Here is a 19,139-nt window from a genome sequence, read left to right on the forward strand (position 1 = left end):
GTGCCTGCTTCAAAACTGCAGATGAATAAACGTAGAATGAACAAACAAGTCCATCAGGTCACTTTTATTTCTGCATTTCCCATGCTGTGCCAAATGAGCAAAGCTAAGAAAGCAGGTGAAAGTGGTCTTTTTGTAAAATATCTTCCCTTACCGGGTTTTACCCGAGGCCCTCAACGACGGGCACATCTCAAAGCCGGGGAAGCTCACAGCGGGCCGAGCCAGTCACAGCGCTTTTCAGGGATCACCTTGCGCTCAGGGTCTGGCGTGGAGATGGGCTGGCCGGCTTCCCGGAACGTTCGGCGCAGGCGCAGCGCGCCCGGGGTCTGCGTTCCTTCCTGCGGCGCCACCCGGAAGTCGCGGCCGGTCCCTTCCTCCCTCCGCCCCCCCTCGCCGGCAGGGGCGGTGCGTGCGGGGCGGTCCGGCGAGGAGGCGGGACACGTCGGCGCTAGAACCACCGCCGCCGCAACTCCTGTTCCATCTGCCGCTTCCTGGGGTGAGTCCGCCCGCGGTCCCGGCGGCGTCAGGTGCGTTTCCCCAGCCGGGCTCCTGCCTGCGTCCGCCGCCGCCGCCGCCGTCGCTGTTCCGGGCTCCCTGCCCCGCTGCCGAGATGGCGACTCGCTCCTGCCGGGAGAAGGCTCAGAAGCTGAACGAGCAGCACCAGCTCATCCTGTCCAAGCTGCTGAGGGAGGAGGACAACAAGTACTGCGCCGACTGCGAGGCCAAAGGTAGCGCGGACGTCCCCTTCTCTGATCCGGGCCTCCTGCCGCCGGTGACCTTCCCGTGGCCGCGGTGCCCCGGGCCCGAGCGGAGGCGGCGGCTGCGCCCGGTCGGCCCCGGCCCTGAAGGGAGGGCGGGCGCGGGGCTGCAGTGGACCCTCACCTCCGCCCAGAACGGCGGTGAGGTCAGGCCCACGGACGCCGTCCCAGCCTCTGCTCCTACCCGGCCCCGGGGTTGAGCCCAGTGTCCGCGTCGCGAAGCTCGGACCCTGCACCGGGCCGGGGCGGGGGGGCGGGGCGGGGCGGGTCTAGGAGCGCGGACCCGGCGCCGGCCTGGGCAGTGCTGGGGGTTAAAGGGTTGCCCTTCTCCCGCCGTGGCTCTCAGGTACCTCTGTGGGTGAGGCTACCCTTAAGTCTCCTTCCCCGTAACTTCCTCCTCCCTCTCCCAGCTCCGATGCTCGGTATTCCAGGTGGAACCCTACCTGCCTGCCCGCCCACCCGACAGCTTTTGTACAGGGCTTTTGCTTCTGCTTCCTGAGAAAGAGTATAGGATGGTGGTCCTTATTGGTGGGTTGTAGTTTTACTGAATTTGGGAGGGGTCATTATTATTATCATTAGTAGTAGTAGTATTTCTTACTTTGGATATTAGCCAGATTGAACAGGAATTTTATTACACGAGTCTCTTGGACAGTGGGCTTCTGTTCCTGAAGATTTTATTAATTAGATTGTCTCTCAACCGCTTATTTGGGCGAATATGTGAACACAGGTTTGTGTGCCCCATAAGCGTTCAAGGTACATTTTAAAGATTCAGAGATGGAAAAAAAAAATCTAATTTTAATTTGTTCAGTTGGAGGGCTTTCAGCCTCAGCCTTTGGAATATTTTTAGCCTATATGTTTTGGATTTGGAGATCTGATTTATATTTAATGTCTTATAACTAATCTCATGGGAGAAGTTTCAGATTTTTAAAACCAAATCTCTCATGTGGTTATGAAGAGATCTTGCTTATTTGTAAATTGGTTTGTTTGTTTATTCGGTGAGAAATAGGTAGTTCTCCAGAACAGGAGTCAGACAGTCAGTCTTTGGGAATGTCATTTAAGATTTCTGCATTATTTGACCTAGACTTTTCCTGAAGCTTTACTGTTCTTCCAAAATACTGTACAAATGAGTCACATTTCAGTAGGCTGATGTTTGATTTGACTAAGCCACACAGCATCAGTAAGTTACTTTACTACCATAACAGGTTCTGGATTACTGTAACTAGACCATCTTATGAGCATTTTTCAATATAGTAACTTGATTGCACAAACCTTATATTTAGTCTATGTGACCTTTCAGGTGATGAATTAAAAATGCCTGATTATTGTAGTAATATTTGTTTACCTGATATTATGTGTGTGGTGTTTTTTGGGGAATACTGTTCTTTATTGAGGCTCAATTGCTCACTCATCACTGCACTAGTAGAACACTGTATTTAGGAAGTAAGGAAGGAGGAAAGCATGACACAGGTGCAGTATCCTGTTATTGATACTACTCTTACCAAATCTGTTGAGCAACTGGAGAATAAGAACAGGCAAATGGAGCTGCACTTTCTCCCCCTGGCCTCATTCATGATTCTGTTGGTTATTAGTTGGTGGCACTTTATGGAGCAGTGAGGATTTAGAGCCCCTTGCAACTCTATCTGATTCATTAGTTTAAAACTTGGGCTGCATGTTGTCATCCTTTTTTTTTCTCTCTTTCAATTCTTTGTCTTTTTTTAAAGATTAAAATATACTGTTACTTGATTTCATTAATTAAGGAAATATATATCTCTTTAATTCTGCTGTAAAACATATATATAACTCTTATTGACCTATGAGGATTTGAACCGTGCTCTCTTTAAGGCAAAGTTAAACATTTGACAAGTCTAATCATACTAGTGTCCTGGTGCACGGATTCATGCAAATTGAAAGGAAATTAATTAGAAGAAATATTTTAATACCGCTATTTGCCCTTTATAATAGAAGTGTCAACCAAATTCACGATCGACAATGACAGATAGAAACACATGCATATGACTGGCGTCAGCAAGAGCTTTATTAGTATATGTATCCCACATGTGTGAGTCAACTTATCCTTTTATATATATACATATATATATATATATATATATAGATATATATATATAATAAACTTGTTTAATTAGACCTGCTTTCTGATGTAGCTAAACTTTTTCCAGCCCAGTGAAGCACCCCAACTTCTCTTTCAGGTAATTGTCAGCAACACAGCAGTAAATACCAATACAAAGCAGATTATTATTGTAGATCACGCAGGGATAACAAAGGGTAAAATATTTAACTGCAGCAGTGTTTGACTATATTCTGCGCAGTGAGAAAACCTGAAGTCATTTTCAAGGTCCACCATTCTTTTTTTTTTAGTTGGTCAAGTTTTTAAACTTTCTAAATCTCCGTTTTCTGGCTAATGAAAAGAAAATAGGATTCTACCGAGTCTCTTATCTACCTACTCCAGGACTTCTGTGAGGATCAAATGAGATGAGGCACGGGAAAACGCTTCACAAACATTTGGTTAAAGTGTAAAATGTTTGCACCTGCCTATAAAGCAAGTCGTGTTCCTGGGCTGAAGAAACTCCAAGGAGGCTAGTTGCTAGGGAGAGGAAGTCGGGCGTTGCTATGTGATGTCATTACCCGGAGCCCACAGCGATGGTTTCAGGCTGGGCTGTGGGTTGCATTTTGTGCCATGGGGTTTTGGCAGCGTTGGCTGCGATTTGGTGGGGTGTCACTGGAGTGGTGATGGGGCCTGTGTCCCATTTGGGTGAAGCCGAGTGTTGGTTTGTTGGTGCCAGACAGGTCTGTGGTGCTATTTATTTTTAAACTAGAGGTCTGGTGCATGAAATTGTGCAATGGGGGACAGGGGGTCCTTCAGCCCCGCCTGTGCCCTCTTGCAGTCCAGGACCCCTCACTCCTTACCATGCGCCCCGCCTGCTCACTGCTCCTTACTGCTCAGCTTGCTGCTCCTTAGTGCTGCCGTGGAGGCGGGAGAGGCTCCTGCCACTGCTTGCTGCCCTGGCCATCCGTGAGCCCAGCTTCTGGCTGAGCGACGCTCCCCCTGTGGGAGCGCACTGACCACTAGGGGGCAGCTCCTGCATTGAGCGTCTGCCCCCTGGTGGTCAGTGCACATCATAGGACCGGTCGTTCTGGTTGTTCCGCCGTAATGGTCGCTTAGGCTTTTATTATATAGACTAGAGACCCGGTGCATGAAATTCGTGCATGGGGGTGTGTGTCCCTCAGCCCAGCCTGCACCCTCTCCAATCTGGGACCCCTCGAGGGATGTCCGACTGCCCGTTTAGGCCCGATCCTGGTAGGATCGGGCAGTCAGACATCCCTCTCACAATCCAGGACTGCTGGCTCCCAACTGCTCACCTGCCTGCCTTCCTGATTGCCGCTAACTGCTTCTGCCTGCCATCCTGATCACCCCCTAACCACTCCCCTGCCAGCCTGATTGATGCCTAACTGCTCCCCTGTCAGCCTGATTGCCCCTAACTGCCCTCCCCTGCAGGCCTGGTCACCCCTAACTGCCCTCCCCTTCAGGCCTGGTCCCCCCAAACTGATCTCCCCTGCAACCCTGGGTCCCCCCCAACTGCCCTTCCCTGTAGGCCTGGTTGCCCCCAATTTCCCTCCCCTGCTGGCCTGATTGTCCCCAACTGCCCTCCCCTGCAGGCTTGATCGCCTCCAACTGCCCTCCCTTGTAGGCCTGGTCCCTCCCAACTGCCCTCCCCTGCTGGCCATCATGTGGTGGCCATCTTGTGTCCACATGGAGGCAGCCATCTTTGACCATATGGGGGCAGCCATCTTTGACAACATGGGGGCAGCCATCTTGTGTGTTGGAGTGATGGTCAATTTGCATATTACACTTTTATTAGATAGGATACTGTACTTTGTTAAACTCAAGCGTTTTCCTGCTGCTGCTGCTACTACTACTACTAGTCTTTACACTGCATGAAATAAATTGATTTTTCCTTCTATTTCTTGAGAGCTTGTTTGAAGGTTCTAGCAGGGGAGCGCAGCTACTCGTATACCCTTGACCGAAGACCGGTCCTCTCCTCTGGGGGGAAGGTCGTCCTCTTCGACCGAGCGTGCAGCTTCGGGAGGGACGCACATGGATCGGTGAGGGAGGAGGGGGACACCCGCCTAGCCAGCCAGATCAGCCGAATCAACCCTGGCGATCAATGGGGTGACAGATGTCGCAGCCAGATCGCCCTCACATCCATTCCTTCTATTTCTTTTTTTTTTTTTCAATTTTTTTAATTAAGGTATTATACGTGTACATATCTTACCATTGCCACCCCCCCACCCCACTCCCATATATGCCCTCACCCCCCAGAGTTTTGCATCCATTGGTTATGCTTATATGCATGCATACAAGTCCTTTGATTGATCTCTTATCTCCCCCACCTTTCCCTAACTTTCCCCCTGTAATTTGACAGTCTGTTTGATGCTTTACTGTTTCTGTATCTGTCTTTTTGTTCAAGTTTATATGTTCTTTATTATCCATAAATGAGTGAGATCATGTGGTATTTTTCTTTCATTGACTGGCTTATTTCACTTAACATAATGTTCTCCAATTCCATCCAGGTTGCTGCAAATGATGAGAATTCCTTCTTTTTTATGGCAGCATAGTATTCCATTGTGTAGATGTACCACAGTTTTCTGATCCAGTCATCTGCTGACGGGCACCTAGGCTGTTTCCAAATCTTAGCTATGGTGAATTGTGCTGCTATGAACATAGGGGTGCATATATCCTTTCTGATTGGTGTTTTTAGTTTCTTCGGATATATTCCCAGGAGTGGGATTACTGGGTCAAATGGGAGTTCCATTTTCAGTTTTTTGAGGAAACTCCATACTGTTCTCCACAGTGGCTGCACCAGTCTGCATTCCCACCAGCAGTGCACGAGGGTTCCTTTTTCTCCGCATCCTCGCCAACACTTGTCGTTTGTTGATTTGTTGATGATAGCCATTCTGACAGGTGTGAGATGGTACCGCATTGTTGTTTTGATTTGCATCTCTCGGATAATTACTGACGTTGAGCATGTTTTCATGTGTCTCTTGGCCTTCCTTCTGTCTTCTTTTGAAAAGATTCTATTTAGGTCTGTTGCCCATTTTTTTATTGGATCATTTATCTTCCTTTTATTAAGTTGTATAAGTTGCCTGTAGATGTTGGAGATTAAACCTTTATCAGTGATGCCATTTGCAAATATGTTCTCCCATGCAGTAGGCCTTCTTGTTGTTTTGTTGATGGTTTCTTTTGCTGTGAAAAAGCTTTTTATTTTGATGTAGTCCCATTTGTTAATTTTCTCTTTAGCTTCCATTGCCCTAGGGGCAGTGTCAGTGAAGAATTTCTTTTGGCATATGTCTGAGATTTTGCTGCCTGTGGATTGCTCTAGTATTTTTATGGTTTCCCGTCTTATGTTTAAGTCCTGTATCCATTTTGAGTTTATTTTTGTGTATGGCGTAAGTTGGTGATCAAGCTTCATTTTTTTGCATGTATCTGTCCAATTTTTCCCACCATTTCTTGATAAAAACTCTCAACAAGGTGGGAATAGAAGGCTCATACCTCAACATGATAAAATCTATATATGATAAACCCACAGCAAACATCATACTCAATGGACAAAAACTAAAAACATTTCCCCTAAGAACAGGAACAAGACAGGGATGCCCACTCTCACCACTCCTGTTTGACATAGTACTGGAAGTATTAACTATCGCAATTAGGCAAGAAGAAGAAATAAGAGGCATCCAAATTGGAAAAGAACAAGTAAAGCTGTCTTTATTTGCAGACGACATGATACTGTACATAAAAAATCCGAAAGACTCCGTCAAAAAACTAATAGACTTAATAAATGAATTCGGTAATGTAGCAGGATACAAAATTAACGCCAAGAAATCTATGGCCTTTCTATACACCAATAGTGAACTTACAGACAGAGAGACTAAAAACGCAATCCCATTTACCATTGCACCAAAAAAATTAAGATACGTAGGAATAAACTTAACTAAGGAGGTAAAAGACCTATACGCAGAAAACTACAGGACACTGAAAAAAGAGATAGAGGAAAACGTAAACAGATGGAAGAACATACCATGTTCATGGATTGGTAGAATCAACATCATTAAAATGTCCATACTACCCAAAGCAATCTATAGATTCAATGCACTCCCCATTAAAATACCAATGGCATATTTCACAGACCTTGAAAGAACTCTCCAAAAATTCATCTGGAATAAAAAAAGACCCCGAATAGCCACAGCAATCCTGAGAAAGAAGAATAAAGTAGGCGGGATCTCAATACCAGATTTCAAGCTGTATTACAAAGCCACTGTTCTCAAAACAGCCTGGTACTGGCACAAGAACAGAGATATAGATCAATGGAACAGAATAGAGAATCCAGATATCAACCCAAACCACTATGCTCAATTAATATTTGACAAAGGAGGCATGAACATACAATGGAGTCAAGACAGTCTCTCCTTCTATTTCTTAATAGGACATCAAAAAAACTTTAAGTTCCAATTATCAAAAGTGTTGACTGACTGCCTTACATTCTGACCACTGGGAAAAGTTAATTTAACAAACAAGATTTTCTTGGCAAATCAGTATTTTCTACAAAGATTAGGTATCATGTCAAATACTGTTGAGTGTGCTAAAAAGTTTTGGGTTATGGTCCAGAAACTAGTTAGGGAACTTAGTAGACATGAAACAATGATCAGTTAAATTCTAATCTATGTGTAGACTATAGATTAGTTAAATTTAGCAATGGGAGAGCTTAGTGTGATCTGGAGATGGTAGAACTTTAAGGTTGGAAGTTAAAAAAAATCAACTAATAACATTACATATATATGTATAAGTTGTATAGTGCTTCCCTCTAGCCAGGTACTGTTGTGAACACTGCATATATTAATTTAATCCTCAAAACAACCTTTTGAGGTAGGTACTATTATCCCATCTTACAAACAAGTAAACTGAGGCACACAGAGCTTAAGTAGCTTTCTCAAGGTTATATAGCTAGGAAATGATAGAGCCAGAAGTTTTTTCTTTTTTAAAAAGAAGTTTTTTAAATTGATTTTAGTGAGAGAGGGAGAGAGCGACAGAAACATTGAACATCTGTCTCTCTTATGCCCCCCACTAGGGATCAAGCCTGCAACCCAGGCCTGCACCCTGACCAGGAAGTGAACCCGTGATCTCTTGGTGCATGGGATGATGCTCAACCCGCTGAGCCTGACGGCCAGGCAGAGAGGCAGAAATTTTTTCATTGAAAGAAATTTTATTTATTATTTATTTATTTATTTAAAATATATTTTTATTGATTTCAGAGAGGAAGGGAGGGAGGGAGGGAGAGAGAGAGAGAGAGAGAGAGAGAGAGAGAGAGAGAGAGATGGACACATCAATGATGAGAGAGAGGCAGCACGCCCCCTACTGGGGATCGAGCCTGCAACCTGGACATGTGCCCTTGACCGGAATTGACCGGAATTGAACCCAGGATCCTTCAGTCCTCAGGCCAACACTCTATCTACTGAGCCAAACCCATTAGGGCTACCCTAGCTTTTTTAATCATAAAAACAACATGACAAAATTGAAAGAGCATTGGCTTAGGTTAAGTTAGTAAAGCTAGGTTTGAGTTCAAGCTTTGCCTCTGATTTGCTTGGTGACCAGTTATCTGTGTATTCATTAAGCCTTAGGCTAAAGAGTTACAGTAAAACCTTGATGTAATGGATTAATTCTGGTAAGGGGGTGTCCGTTAAAGCGGAAAGTCGGTTACATAATGAAGTAGGTTTTCTGAGCATGTATGTTAAAAAATTGACAAATTAGTTTACCTGTTTTTACTTATGTGGACACGTTTGTGTAATTAAAATTAAGTGTATGAAAAGTTTAATTTCACAGAAAATTTTTCTATATGTATTACTGTAATTTTAAATTTATACTGAATAGGTCTAGTAAATGCATGTATTCACCAGTTACCAGGAGTAAACAAATGCACATGCCTGGGGCATGGCTTAGTAAGGGTGGGAACATCAGCTGGTACCCATTCAGACTGCTGCAGTGTGATGGTGTGCTAAACATTCACTGAATGATTACCAGCGGTGACTCTTAGATTTAAATATATAGACTATAGTTGTAGATACGTAATATTTATGTCGGCAAAATTACTACAGTGTTTTTTTCCACTAACATATGGCCTATTTTGCCTAATTTGTTAAAAATAACTGAATTAATAACAAAAAATAACCTGTTAATTTAATTATAAACATACGTTGGTTAAAAACATTTAAAGATTAACAGGATGTTAATTTTTACATATGACATATGGATCAGAAATTTTGTCCGTTACATCTGAAGTTCATTAAATCGAGGTCTGCAAAATTGAGGGTTTATTGTATTTCAACTCTGATGTGATCTGTATTCTTTTCTAAATCCCATGCCTCATGTCATTTGTGTCAGTATTGACTGTTAATTTAAAATGTCTGTTATTGAGGGTTTATATTTTTGTCTTACTGAACTTGAGCTTATGATGAAATCTTTGTATTTTTTAAAGCTTTTCATTGATGACTTAGGTCTTGCTAAGCAAATTTACCTGGTATTATCTTTAATTATCTCAAGCCATATCATATACCTCATAGGAATAGTTCTCTAGGTGAGGAGTCCTTTTGATTGAAACTGTATTTTTAAGCTTTCTTGGAGAAAAATAAAATCAAAGAAAGCACTACCTCTTAAGTAACTACTAAAGTCAGGATCCCTTTATTCATCATTTTAAAGAAACGATCTACAGGTTTGTTAAATTTTCGGTCACCATGTACCTTTATCAATGTCAGTATTTTCTACTTACAATGCTAGACAGAGTTAACTCTGAATGGCTTTTAGCTATAGTACCATATAGAAAGGATTTTAAAAAATATTTCACATAAAACAGAGCTAAGATAAGTATGTGCAAATTTCATGCCCACATATATTTTGAATGGTAAATGAAATGTGAGGATTTTGAGGGTCCAAAGAGGAGAGAATTATAAGCTTTTTAGTAATTCTCCATTCTCTCTGCCCTCGGGTGCGCCCCCACCCCCCCATATACCCCCCACAATTTTTGGTCTCCATTTCACAAGAGAGATAAGTGATTGCTTTTAGGAATAACTGTTAATAGACCTTCAGAGGTCTGTCAATAATCTTTTGTAAAGAGTGCATTTCAATGACCAGTGATCACATGAAATTCAAACTTAAAAAGAAAATAAAGGGAATTTTTAAAACTCTGTGGGAAATCATATGCAAGATAGCTTTACCTTCCAATATAAGAAAATGCATAAAAAATATGGTTTGCCCTGTCCTGGTGGCTCAGTTGGTTGGAGCATTGTCCTGTACACCAAAAGGTTGTGGGTTTGATTCCAGGTCGGGGCACATGTGGGAGCCAATCAATATTTCTCTCTCCCTCTCTCCCACTCTCCCACTCTCCCACTCTCCCACTCTCCTACTCTCCTTCTCTCCTTCTCTCCCTCTCTCCCCCTCTCCCTCTCCCTCTCTCTCTTTCTCCTTTTCTCTCTAAAAGTCAATAAAAATATATCCTTGGGTGAGGATTAAGAAATAAAATTTTTGTTTAGTCTAGATGTTTATGCATTCTACTCTTGAAAGTTGCTTTTTGGTGTGGGGTGGTGATGGTGCATGGTACCAAAAAACAGGCAGAAGTATTTTATTGAAGTGAAATGATCATCACTGGTGTATTAATTTTCTTTTTTTTTTTTTGTCAAAAAATATGGATATTTTATTCCTGCTCTGGGAAATGAAGAAAGAGAAAGATAGAGAATATATCCTTCCACAAACCATTCTAATTTAGCTGACATTAATGTCACAAGTTGGGAACTGATAGTGAGAAAAAGCTAAAGCAAATATATGTATGTATAAGTACATACATATTTTTTCAGATCTTAGTCCAGTGATGGCGAACCTATGACACGCATGTCAGCACTGACACACGTAGCCATTTCTGATGACACGCGGCCGCTGAGGCGGCCGCATGCCGAGGATGAAACATTTGCTGCTCCTGAGGATGAAACATTTGCGAAATAATGTTTTTTCCTCAAAGTGACACACTACCCGAGTTATGCTCAGTTTTTTGGCGAAGTTTGACACACCAAGCTCAAAAGGTTGCCCATCACTGTAGACTTAGTCTCAGAATTGTTTACATATTTACTCCATTTTTTGTTTATAAATACCCTTAAGTCATCAAATGCATCTTAATACTACTACCTCTGCCTCTTCACCAATCATTTAATATTGTTTCGATTGTATTTTCTGTTTGTGTTTTAATCACTTCCTTGATTGGTCAAACTATACATTAGAAGATTTATGGGATAAATTTGCTTTAAATTATGCTCTATGCATCACAATTACCCATTACATGATTTCTTTCATTATCATTTGGAACTTCACACATCTTGTAATTCTTTACGTAGACTATTTCAGCTTCTAGTGCTGTACATATCTACATCTTCTGGAGGGGACTGTCCATGACCCATGAGCTTGGGGTCAGGCATAAACTATGTAGCACCTGAGGTGAATTCTGATTTTGTCTTCATTTCAGATCTGAGTTCTGTTGGCAAACCCACTGAGTGCTTCGGGTTGTGAGCTGTTTTTGCAGGTATTTCTATTTCAGCAGAGCTTTCTAGCTTAATTTTTTCTTTAGGTTCAGGAAGTGACTCCTTTTTATTGTTTTTTTGTCCACAGTGATTTAACTGCTTCATAAATGTTCTGACTTGTAGCATATGCCTTTTTCCCGGTGACCTTTGCAATTATTACGGACTGAACTGGGTAACGAACAGTTGCTCCTAAAGTGGCCAATCCCGATGGATAAGCAATTTTCTTAAATCTAGAACCTTTTCTTGCTGAAACCAAGCCTGCTAATCCTGAAACTGTAATCACTCCAATTTTCGGAAGAAAATCTCGTGGTGGATTCTTCAGATAAACATGTGCATCTTTTCCAAATTGAACTGTATCCATTATCCCATTTTTCACAAAGACATAAACACCCTTGCACCAGCCAATATAACGACCAGTTGTAGTGCGGATGGAGGCAAAGCCCATTTGTAAATTACCAGGCTGCTCTTCAACATATTTAGATTGAAGAGGTGGTGAAGTATATATGGGGAGCTGCTCTGGTTTCATTAGCTGCTTTTTGGATTCCTCTTCTTTGGCTGCATGCACACTTATAGATGCAAATATCAGCCCTGCAGGAATGATTGTCAGTTTTCTCATCCTTACGGCCGCCATGTCTGTGACCCTGTCACACCCAAGTTTTCAGACGGAGACTGGTGTATTAATTTTCTACTGCTGCTATAACAAATCACATCAGAACTGACCCACCCAGAAGACACTGCGGCTGTAACTGGAACTGTTAAGTCTAACAAAACACCAATACCAAGTTAGCTATGATGCAGGATTAGAAAGCTACAGTTGTCTTACAACATATATAAGTTGTCAATTGGGTCCTAGAATGTGGGATTTAGCCAAGCATCCATATCAAAACTGCTTCTTCACACGAGAAGTTGGATTCTAACATTCTGTGATCTTATTTATTTCTTTTTATTATTATTATTTTTTAATTTCTTTATTGATTAAGGTGTCACATATTTGTCCTCATCCCCCCATTCCCATCCCACACCCCTCCCCATCGATGCCCCCACCCCCGTGTTGTCCTTAACCATTGGTTAGGCTCGTATGCATGCACACAAGACCTTTGGTTGATCTCTCCCCCCTACCCCCACCTTCTCCTACCCTCCCTCTGAGGCCTGACAGTCCGATCGATGCCTCCTTGTTTCTGGGTCTGTTCTTGTTCATCAGTCTATGTTGTTCATCATTTCCCCTAGATGAGTGAGATCATGTGTTACTAGAAATATACTTATAAGAACTGAATGTGAGACGAGCAATAATGGTTATGCTGACAGGCAAATGAATCAGTCTGTAGTGAGTTTCTTTCTGGACCAACAGTTCTTTTGAGACCCAATTTCAATGTCCACCGGTTCCTTATGTGTACATGTCGGCACTGACTTTTCAGCTCTGGAGGGTGGACAAATGGTGGTAATGCAGGTCTGACTCCCTCTGGTTTGGTCTCGCCCGGACCCAGGGGCATGGCTTCACCCAGACTCAGGGGCGCGTGGCCTCACCCGGACTCAGGGGCGTGCGGCCTCACCCGGACCTGGGACCCAGCCTCACCCGGATCCAGGGGCGCACGGCCTCACCCGGACCCGGGATCCAGCTTCACCCGGACCCAGGGGCGCGCAGCCTCACCCGTACCCAGGATCCAGCTACACCCAGACCCGGGGGCGTGCGGCCTCACCGGGCCCGGGACCCAGCCTCACCCGGACCCAGGGGCGCGCGGCCTCACCCGGACCCGGGGGCGTGCGGCCTCACCTGGACCCGGGATCCAGCCTCATCCGGACCCAGGGGTGCGGCCTCACCCGGACCCGGGACCCAGCCTCACCCAGACCCACGGGCGTGAGGCCTCACCCAGACCCAGGGGTGTGTGGCCTCACCCGGGCCCAGGGGTGCGCAGCCTCGCCCAGACCCGGGACCCAGCCTCACCCGGACCCGTTACTCAGCCTCATCCTGACCCGGGTCCCAGTGGGGCTTCGTCTTCCCGATCCCAACTTTCATCGGTCAATTCCTTCTCAGCAATTCCTCCGGCCATTTTCTCAAAGCTCCGGGGTGGCTGCCGCGGAACTCGCTGGGCAGCGGGCTCGGCGAAGCTCCGGTGTGCCCGGTGCGCGGTGGCGGACTGGTCCGGGGTTGCTGCGTCGGTGCTCGGGTCTCCAGCGGTGGCCGGTCGTCGGGCGTGCGCACCTGGCCGCTTCCGGGGCGCTGAGATTCTCGAAGGACTCGGAGGTCAGCAAGCGCGGAGTCTCCCACCCCATGTCTCCCAGGGGCTCATCTGTCTGTGCTCGGCAGCGAGTGGAGCCGTCCCCTCAGCCGGAGACCGCCGGGGGAACTGCGCCGAGCACGTTCCAGGCCGCCATTGTGTCGCCAGAGCCGTAGTTCTTAAAGTGTGATCTTTGGCTCACCGGCATCAGCATCATCCCGCGTACCCCTCTCTTTTATTCTAGTTGTAGAGCATCTGCTCAGCCAGCCCTCCGGTGGTTCTGGATGGTGTCTGCTCTGTTTTCCATTGTAGTTTCAAAATTGTTGTGGTAGGCAACAATCAGGCTTCCGCCCTATGCCTCCATCTTGGTCCTCCTTTGTGTATTTAAGTCTTGATTGTTGTTGGTGTCACTGGGAGGAATTTTCCTCCAGGCCAATTGGCTGTGAGGACCTGCTGTATCTATAAAGGAAGAGTTGCTGTGCAGGAGACACGTTTATTGGCCGGGACTTGTTCCAGTAGGGCTTTGGTGCTCACTGAGTCTGCCTCTTGAATGTGTCCTTTATGCGAGTGGTTGAAATCTGGTGTCGTCTCACACCGACCACTAGATGCCCTCGTTTCTGGGTCTCCAATGGGGTGCAGGTCAGCTACTGTCTGAGGCCACTCAGCAGGAGTTACAGCAAAAACTGCAGTTTTCTCCTCTTGCTTGAGTGTTTTTGGAGCAGTCTGACTGGAACTGCAGTTTATTTGGTTAAGCTGCCACAGGGCAGGCCATTTATATGCAAAAGCTGCTGTTTGGAGCCTGGGCGGGTTTGTAGAATGTGCGGGGCGGGGTCTCAGGGAGTCACTAGGCTAGGGCGTGGCAAACAGCAATGGCTGCAAGTCTGCCTTTTCTGCCTTTCTGTGTTTCCAAGTCCCCGCGTCCCGTGCTTCAGTGCAGCAAACACTGATTGCTGGGCGCACCCCTGCAAGAAAGTCACTCTCATCCTCCGACACGATGGCCGAGAGTCCAGCCTCTCCCCGTAGGTGTCTGGGTCTCCCGCGCGTCCCCAGAAACTGGATTTCAGAGTGATGGGGAGCTAATATCCCCTAGGGTTGGGAAAAAAAACCGTGCGTCCCTTCACCCGCCACCAGCCTGATTCACGCGCCTCTGCACCTCAGCTACTCCACGTCTGTTCCTTCTTTTTCCTTCTTAGTTGTAAATCTACCATTCAGCCAGCTCTCCTGTGGCTCTGGGTGGCAGACGCCTTGTCCTTTAGTTGCATTCTTGAAATTGTGCACAGCGCAGTTCATCTGTCTAACCTTGCCGCCATCTTGGTTCTCCTCTCCTTATCACATTCTGTGATCTTGTCTTCCTGCAGAAAACAGCCAAAAAGGGCAGGATGATGGAAGATAGTGTCCATCTCACTTTTGCTTTTATTTTTTAAAAATATATTTTTTATTTCAGAGAGGAAGGGAGAGAGAGAGAGAGGAAGGGGGGGGGGAGAGGGAGGGAGGGAGGGGAGAGAGAGAGAGAAAGAGAGAGAGAGAGAGAGAGAGAGAGAGAAAGAGAAACATCAATGATGAGAGAATCATCCATCTGCTGTCCCCCACATATCCCACACTGGGGATTGAGCCTGCAACCCAGGCATATGCCCTGACCAGGAATCAAACTGTGACCTCCTGGTTCATAGCTTGACGCTCAATCACTGAGCCATGTCTGCTGGGCTCACTTTTGCTCTTAAATATTTCATAAATGTATCTAATTGGTGTAAACTAATTCTCATTCAGAACTCTTAACTACAAAGGAATCTTAGAAAAAAATGTTTTAGCTTTCTGTTCTCTGAATACACGAAGGCACTCCAGAAATAGGGTGGAATAGAGGTTGTGTGATCAAGTCAGCAAATTTCTTGTATCAGAATGAATAGAACATCCACATCTTGACCTGAAGAGAACCAGAAAGTCCTCAGTCAACCAATTTTTGTGTGTCTTTGGTTCTTTCTGTATCTCTGGGTATTTTAAAGGACTCTTCATGCCTGCTTTATTCTTTATTGAGTACTTTTCCTTACTTGTTGATTCGCTTGCCATATACTTCATTAGCTCCTAAGTCTATGTGAACTACTATTTGCCTTCCTGTAGGTGGTTGTCTCTTTTTTTGGGGGGTAATATTCCATATTCCTGGGTAGATGACTTGGCCCATCCTGGGCCAAATGCCCACCTCTGGTCATTTTAGCTTGGAGGCAGGAGGATTGCAAGAATAGCAAGTAGGAGTTTTCTTTTCTGTGGCCTAGATCAGGCAAGTTCTTTAAGAAGGAGGTGTGGTGAAATAAGTCAGTCAGAGAAAGACAATCACATGATCTCACTCATTTGTGGAATCTAATGGACAAAATAAACTGATGAACAAAGGAGATCCAGAGACATAGAAGCATTGGGTCTCAGAGGGAAGATGGGGGTGGGTGGGGAGGGATCAACCAAAGAATTTATATGCATACTAGTATATGCATAATCCTTGGACACAGACAGTGGTGTGGTGAAGGCCTGGAGTGCGGGGTGGGGGGCATACGAGGTAGAGGGGGTCAGTGGGGAAAAGAAAGGGGAGATCTATAATACTTTCAACAATAAATATAAATTTAAAGAAAGAAGGAAGTATGGCATAAATAGTTAATATATCAATGCAAGATTTAGAGGAAAATTTGATTCAAAACAGAGACACATCAGTTGGTTTCCTCCACTCCTACTGGGGCCAGGGTTTGAACCTGCAACCTAGGTTTCCTTGACCAGGAACTGAACCCGAGACCCTTTGGTGTGCGGGCCTATACTCTACCCACTGAGCAACTCTGGCCAGGGCTATGGGCATTTGCTTTCTAATTTTTGTGGTTACAAACAGCACACAACTATTTCCTCAGAATAAAATCTCTTATGTGAAAGATGTATGGTAGAGTATACCTGATTAAAGCCTGTTTGATTTGTACTACCTGGAATTGGAGCCAGTTTACCTTCCTACCGCTAGTATATAAAGTCTGGCTGACTCTGTACCCAACCTGTCACTGGGTATTCACGATTTTAAGTTTTTTTAAAAAAATCTTCACTTGATATGTTTACTGGTTTTAGAGAGGGGAAAGCGGGGTGGGGGCGGGAGAGTGAGAGAGAGAGAGAAAGAAAGAAACATGGATGGGAGAGAGAAACATTGATCAGTTGCCTCTTGCACCCGCCCTGACTAGGGATTGAATCCATAACCTGGATATGTGCCCTGACTTGGAATCAAATCCACAAACTTTTGGTGTATGGGACGTCGCTCCAACCAACTGAGCTACCTGGCCAGGGCTGGGCATTCATGTTTTTGAAAAGTTTCCTTAATATAGTTGGTGCAAATGGTATCACTGCATTTTGTATTTTCATGATACTCTCCAATATGCTTATTGGTCATTTCCATTTTTTTAATGACTTGTCCCTTCAATTTGGGGGCAATGGTGGACTATCTTTTTCACATTTTTCTATTGACTAGTCACATTGGACCATAACACAAAATTCCAGACAACATTCCTCTGGTAGGCCACACTTTTTTTAATTTAAATATATATTTTATTGATTTTTTACATAGAGGAAGGGAGAAGGATAGAGAGTTAGAAACATTGATGAGAGAGAAACATCAATCAGCTGCCTCCTGCACACCTCCTACTGGGGATGTGCCCACAACCAAGGTACATGCCCTTGACCAGAATCGAACCTGGGACCCTTCAGTCCGCAGGCTGACGCTCTATCCACTGAGCCAAACCGGCCAGGGCTAGGCCACACTTTTCAATCCTAGATTCTGTAAACCCACGAATAAGAGATGTTTGAGCATTTTGGACAGATTTTCAGTCTCTGATCTACATTTTTTTGTAACTATGAAATGAAAGAAAGTTTAGAAATAAAAGAGACCAGGCATGGTATCTGGTCTAATCTCCTATTAGAGTGATGAAGCAGATCAAGAGAGGTTAAATTACTTGCTCAAAGCTGTGTCCAAGTTATCTGGAAACCTGTCTTGCTTTGTGCACCCACAAATGAATGTCACCCTTGTAAAAGGTCACTTTAGCCCTAGCCGGTTTGATTCAGTGGATAGAGCATCGACCTGTGGACCAAAGGGTCCCAGGTTCGATTTCGGTCAAGGGCACATACCCTGTTGCAGGCTCCTCCCTAACCCTGTCCCTGGTCAGGGCTTGTGCAGGAGGCAACCAATTGGTGTGTTTCTCTCACTTCGATGTTTCTCTCTTTCCCTCTTTCTTCCACTCTCCCTAAAAATCAATAGAAAAATATCCTTGGGTGAGGATTAACAAAAAAAAACAACAACAAAAAAGTCACTTTAAGCTTTTTATTTTTTTCCATTTGCTTTACTTTCAGCCTTGTACACAGTGAGAAAGGAGATAAATTCTGGGTTTTCATATTTAACCAAACCTTTGTGTAAGGGCAGAATATCAAATTAATAACCAGAGTGAGGAATGATTACACATTAAATATTTACTTAATCGGTTTATTTAAACAGATTTGGCAATAATGTAAACATGTTTTGAAACTTGGAATGCTGTTTATTGGAGGTGTTAACAAGAAGCAAATGTTATCATGAAAACTGTAAATAGTGTGGAGAATAGCTTAAAAGTGAGAGGTGTTTGTAAATATTGTCCAGTCTAGTTTAAAAGAGAGAGGCATTTGTAAATATTGGATATCTTTGGGCTTGAGAGAGAAATTTGCAAATAAAAAGTACTAGCCTGTTTGTGAAAGAGTAAACAAAATAAAGGAAATCTGTAATGTGCTTGCTTAAACTTTGAACTTTTAAAGTCAATTTTGAATGATGCTAAACCCCTGAACAGAGAAATAGGTTTGACAAGGCTTAAACTTTAGGACAGTTAGGTGAAACAAGAGTTATTGATTGTTAAAATTAAGCTTTATTTCATTTTTTCCTTTTATCTTTTACCATGCTGATCAGTAAATTCTTAAATGATTACCATTGTTTAACATCTTTGCCAAAGTAAATCAGCATTTGGAAAATAGCAGGTGAATGTTTTCCCCTTAAGAACCTCTAAGTTTTCAGTATCCTTATATTTTGAATTTATTTATGTATCTTTCTTCTTCCCAAGTTTAAGGGATGACTATAATAAAAATATGGTTATATAATATATAGCAACATATTATTTCTTCCCCCAATTGACTGAGTATTGCTTTGCTGTTTTTGAGAGGCTGCTGGTTCATTAGCAAAAGCATAGACTTTGAAGGCTGACTGCTCGGGATTAAAACTGCAGTTTTCCCATTGCTGATTTCTTTCTTTCTCCTCCCTCCCTCTTTCCCTCCCTCCCCTCTTTCCTCTCCTCTTTCCCTCTTTTTCCTCCTTCCTTCTTTGAGGTGGGAGTGTGCTATTTAAACTTAAGCCTCATGTCATTACATGTAAAATGTGTCACAGGGATGTGAGGATTAACTGAGTTTGTGAAGTAATGTCTGGCACAAAGTAGCGTTTGATAATTATGTCAGGTTTCTCTTCTTTTTAAGCACTCAGTCATTTCTTTGCAGGAAGCATTTGTGAATT

At 44.1% G+C, this 19,139-nt stretch overlaps 1 protein-coding gene and 1 pseudogene across 4 annotated transcripts in view; one reads left to right on the forward strand and one right to left on the reverse strand.

Moving 5' to 3' along the window:
• Positions 1 to 380: 380 nt before the first annotated feature.
• SMAP1 (small ArfGAP 1) overlaps positions 381 to 19,139 on the forward strand; it is a 142,547-nt gene continuing 123,788 nt past the window's right edge. For 3 of the 4 annotated variants that reach the window (XM_008140179.3, XM_028152279.2, XM_008140248.3), the window contains exon 1: positions 383 to 725. In XM_008140179.3, coding sequence (XP_008138401.2) covers positions 608 to 725 — 118 coding nt within the window. In that variant the 5' untranslated portion in view covers positions 383 to 607. Of the gene's footprint in view, positions 726 to 19,139 lie in introns of all 4 variants that reach the window. The other variant, XM_054721690.1, reaches the window with a different exon arrangement.
• On the reverse strand, positions 11,214 to 12,044 carry LOC103284729 (MICOS complex subunit MIC27-like; annotated as a pseudogene).

The sequence above is a fragment of the Eptesicus fuscus genome, chromosome 10 (genome assembly GCF_027574615.1).
Source record: "Eptesicus fuscus isolate TK198812 chromosome 10, DD_ASM_mEF_20220401, whole genome shotgun sequence".
Taxonomy (NCBI): domain Eukaryota; kingdom Metazoa; phylum Chordata; class Mammalia; order Chiroptera; family Vespertilionidae; genus Eptesicus; species Eptesicus fuscus.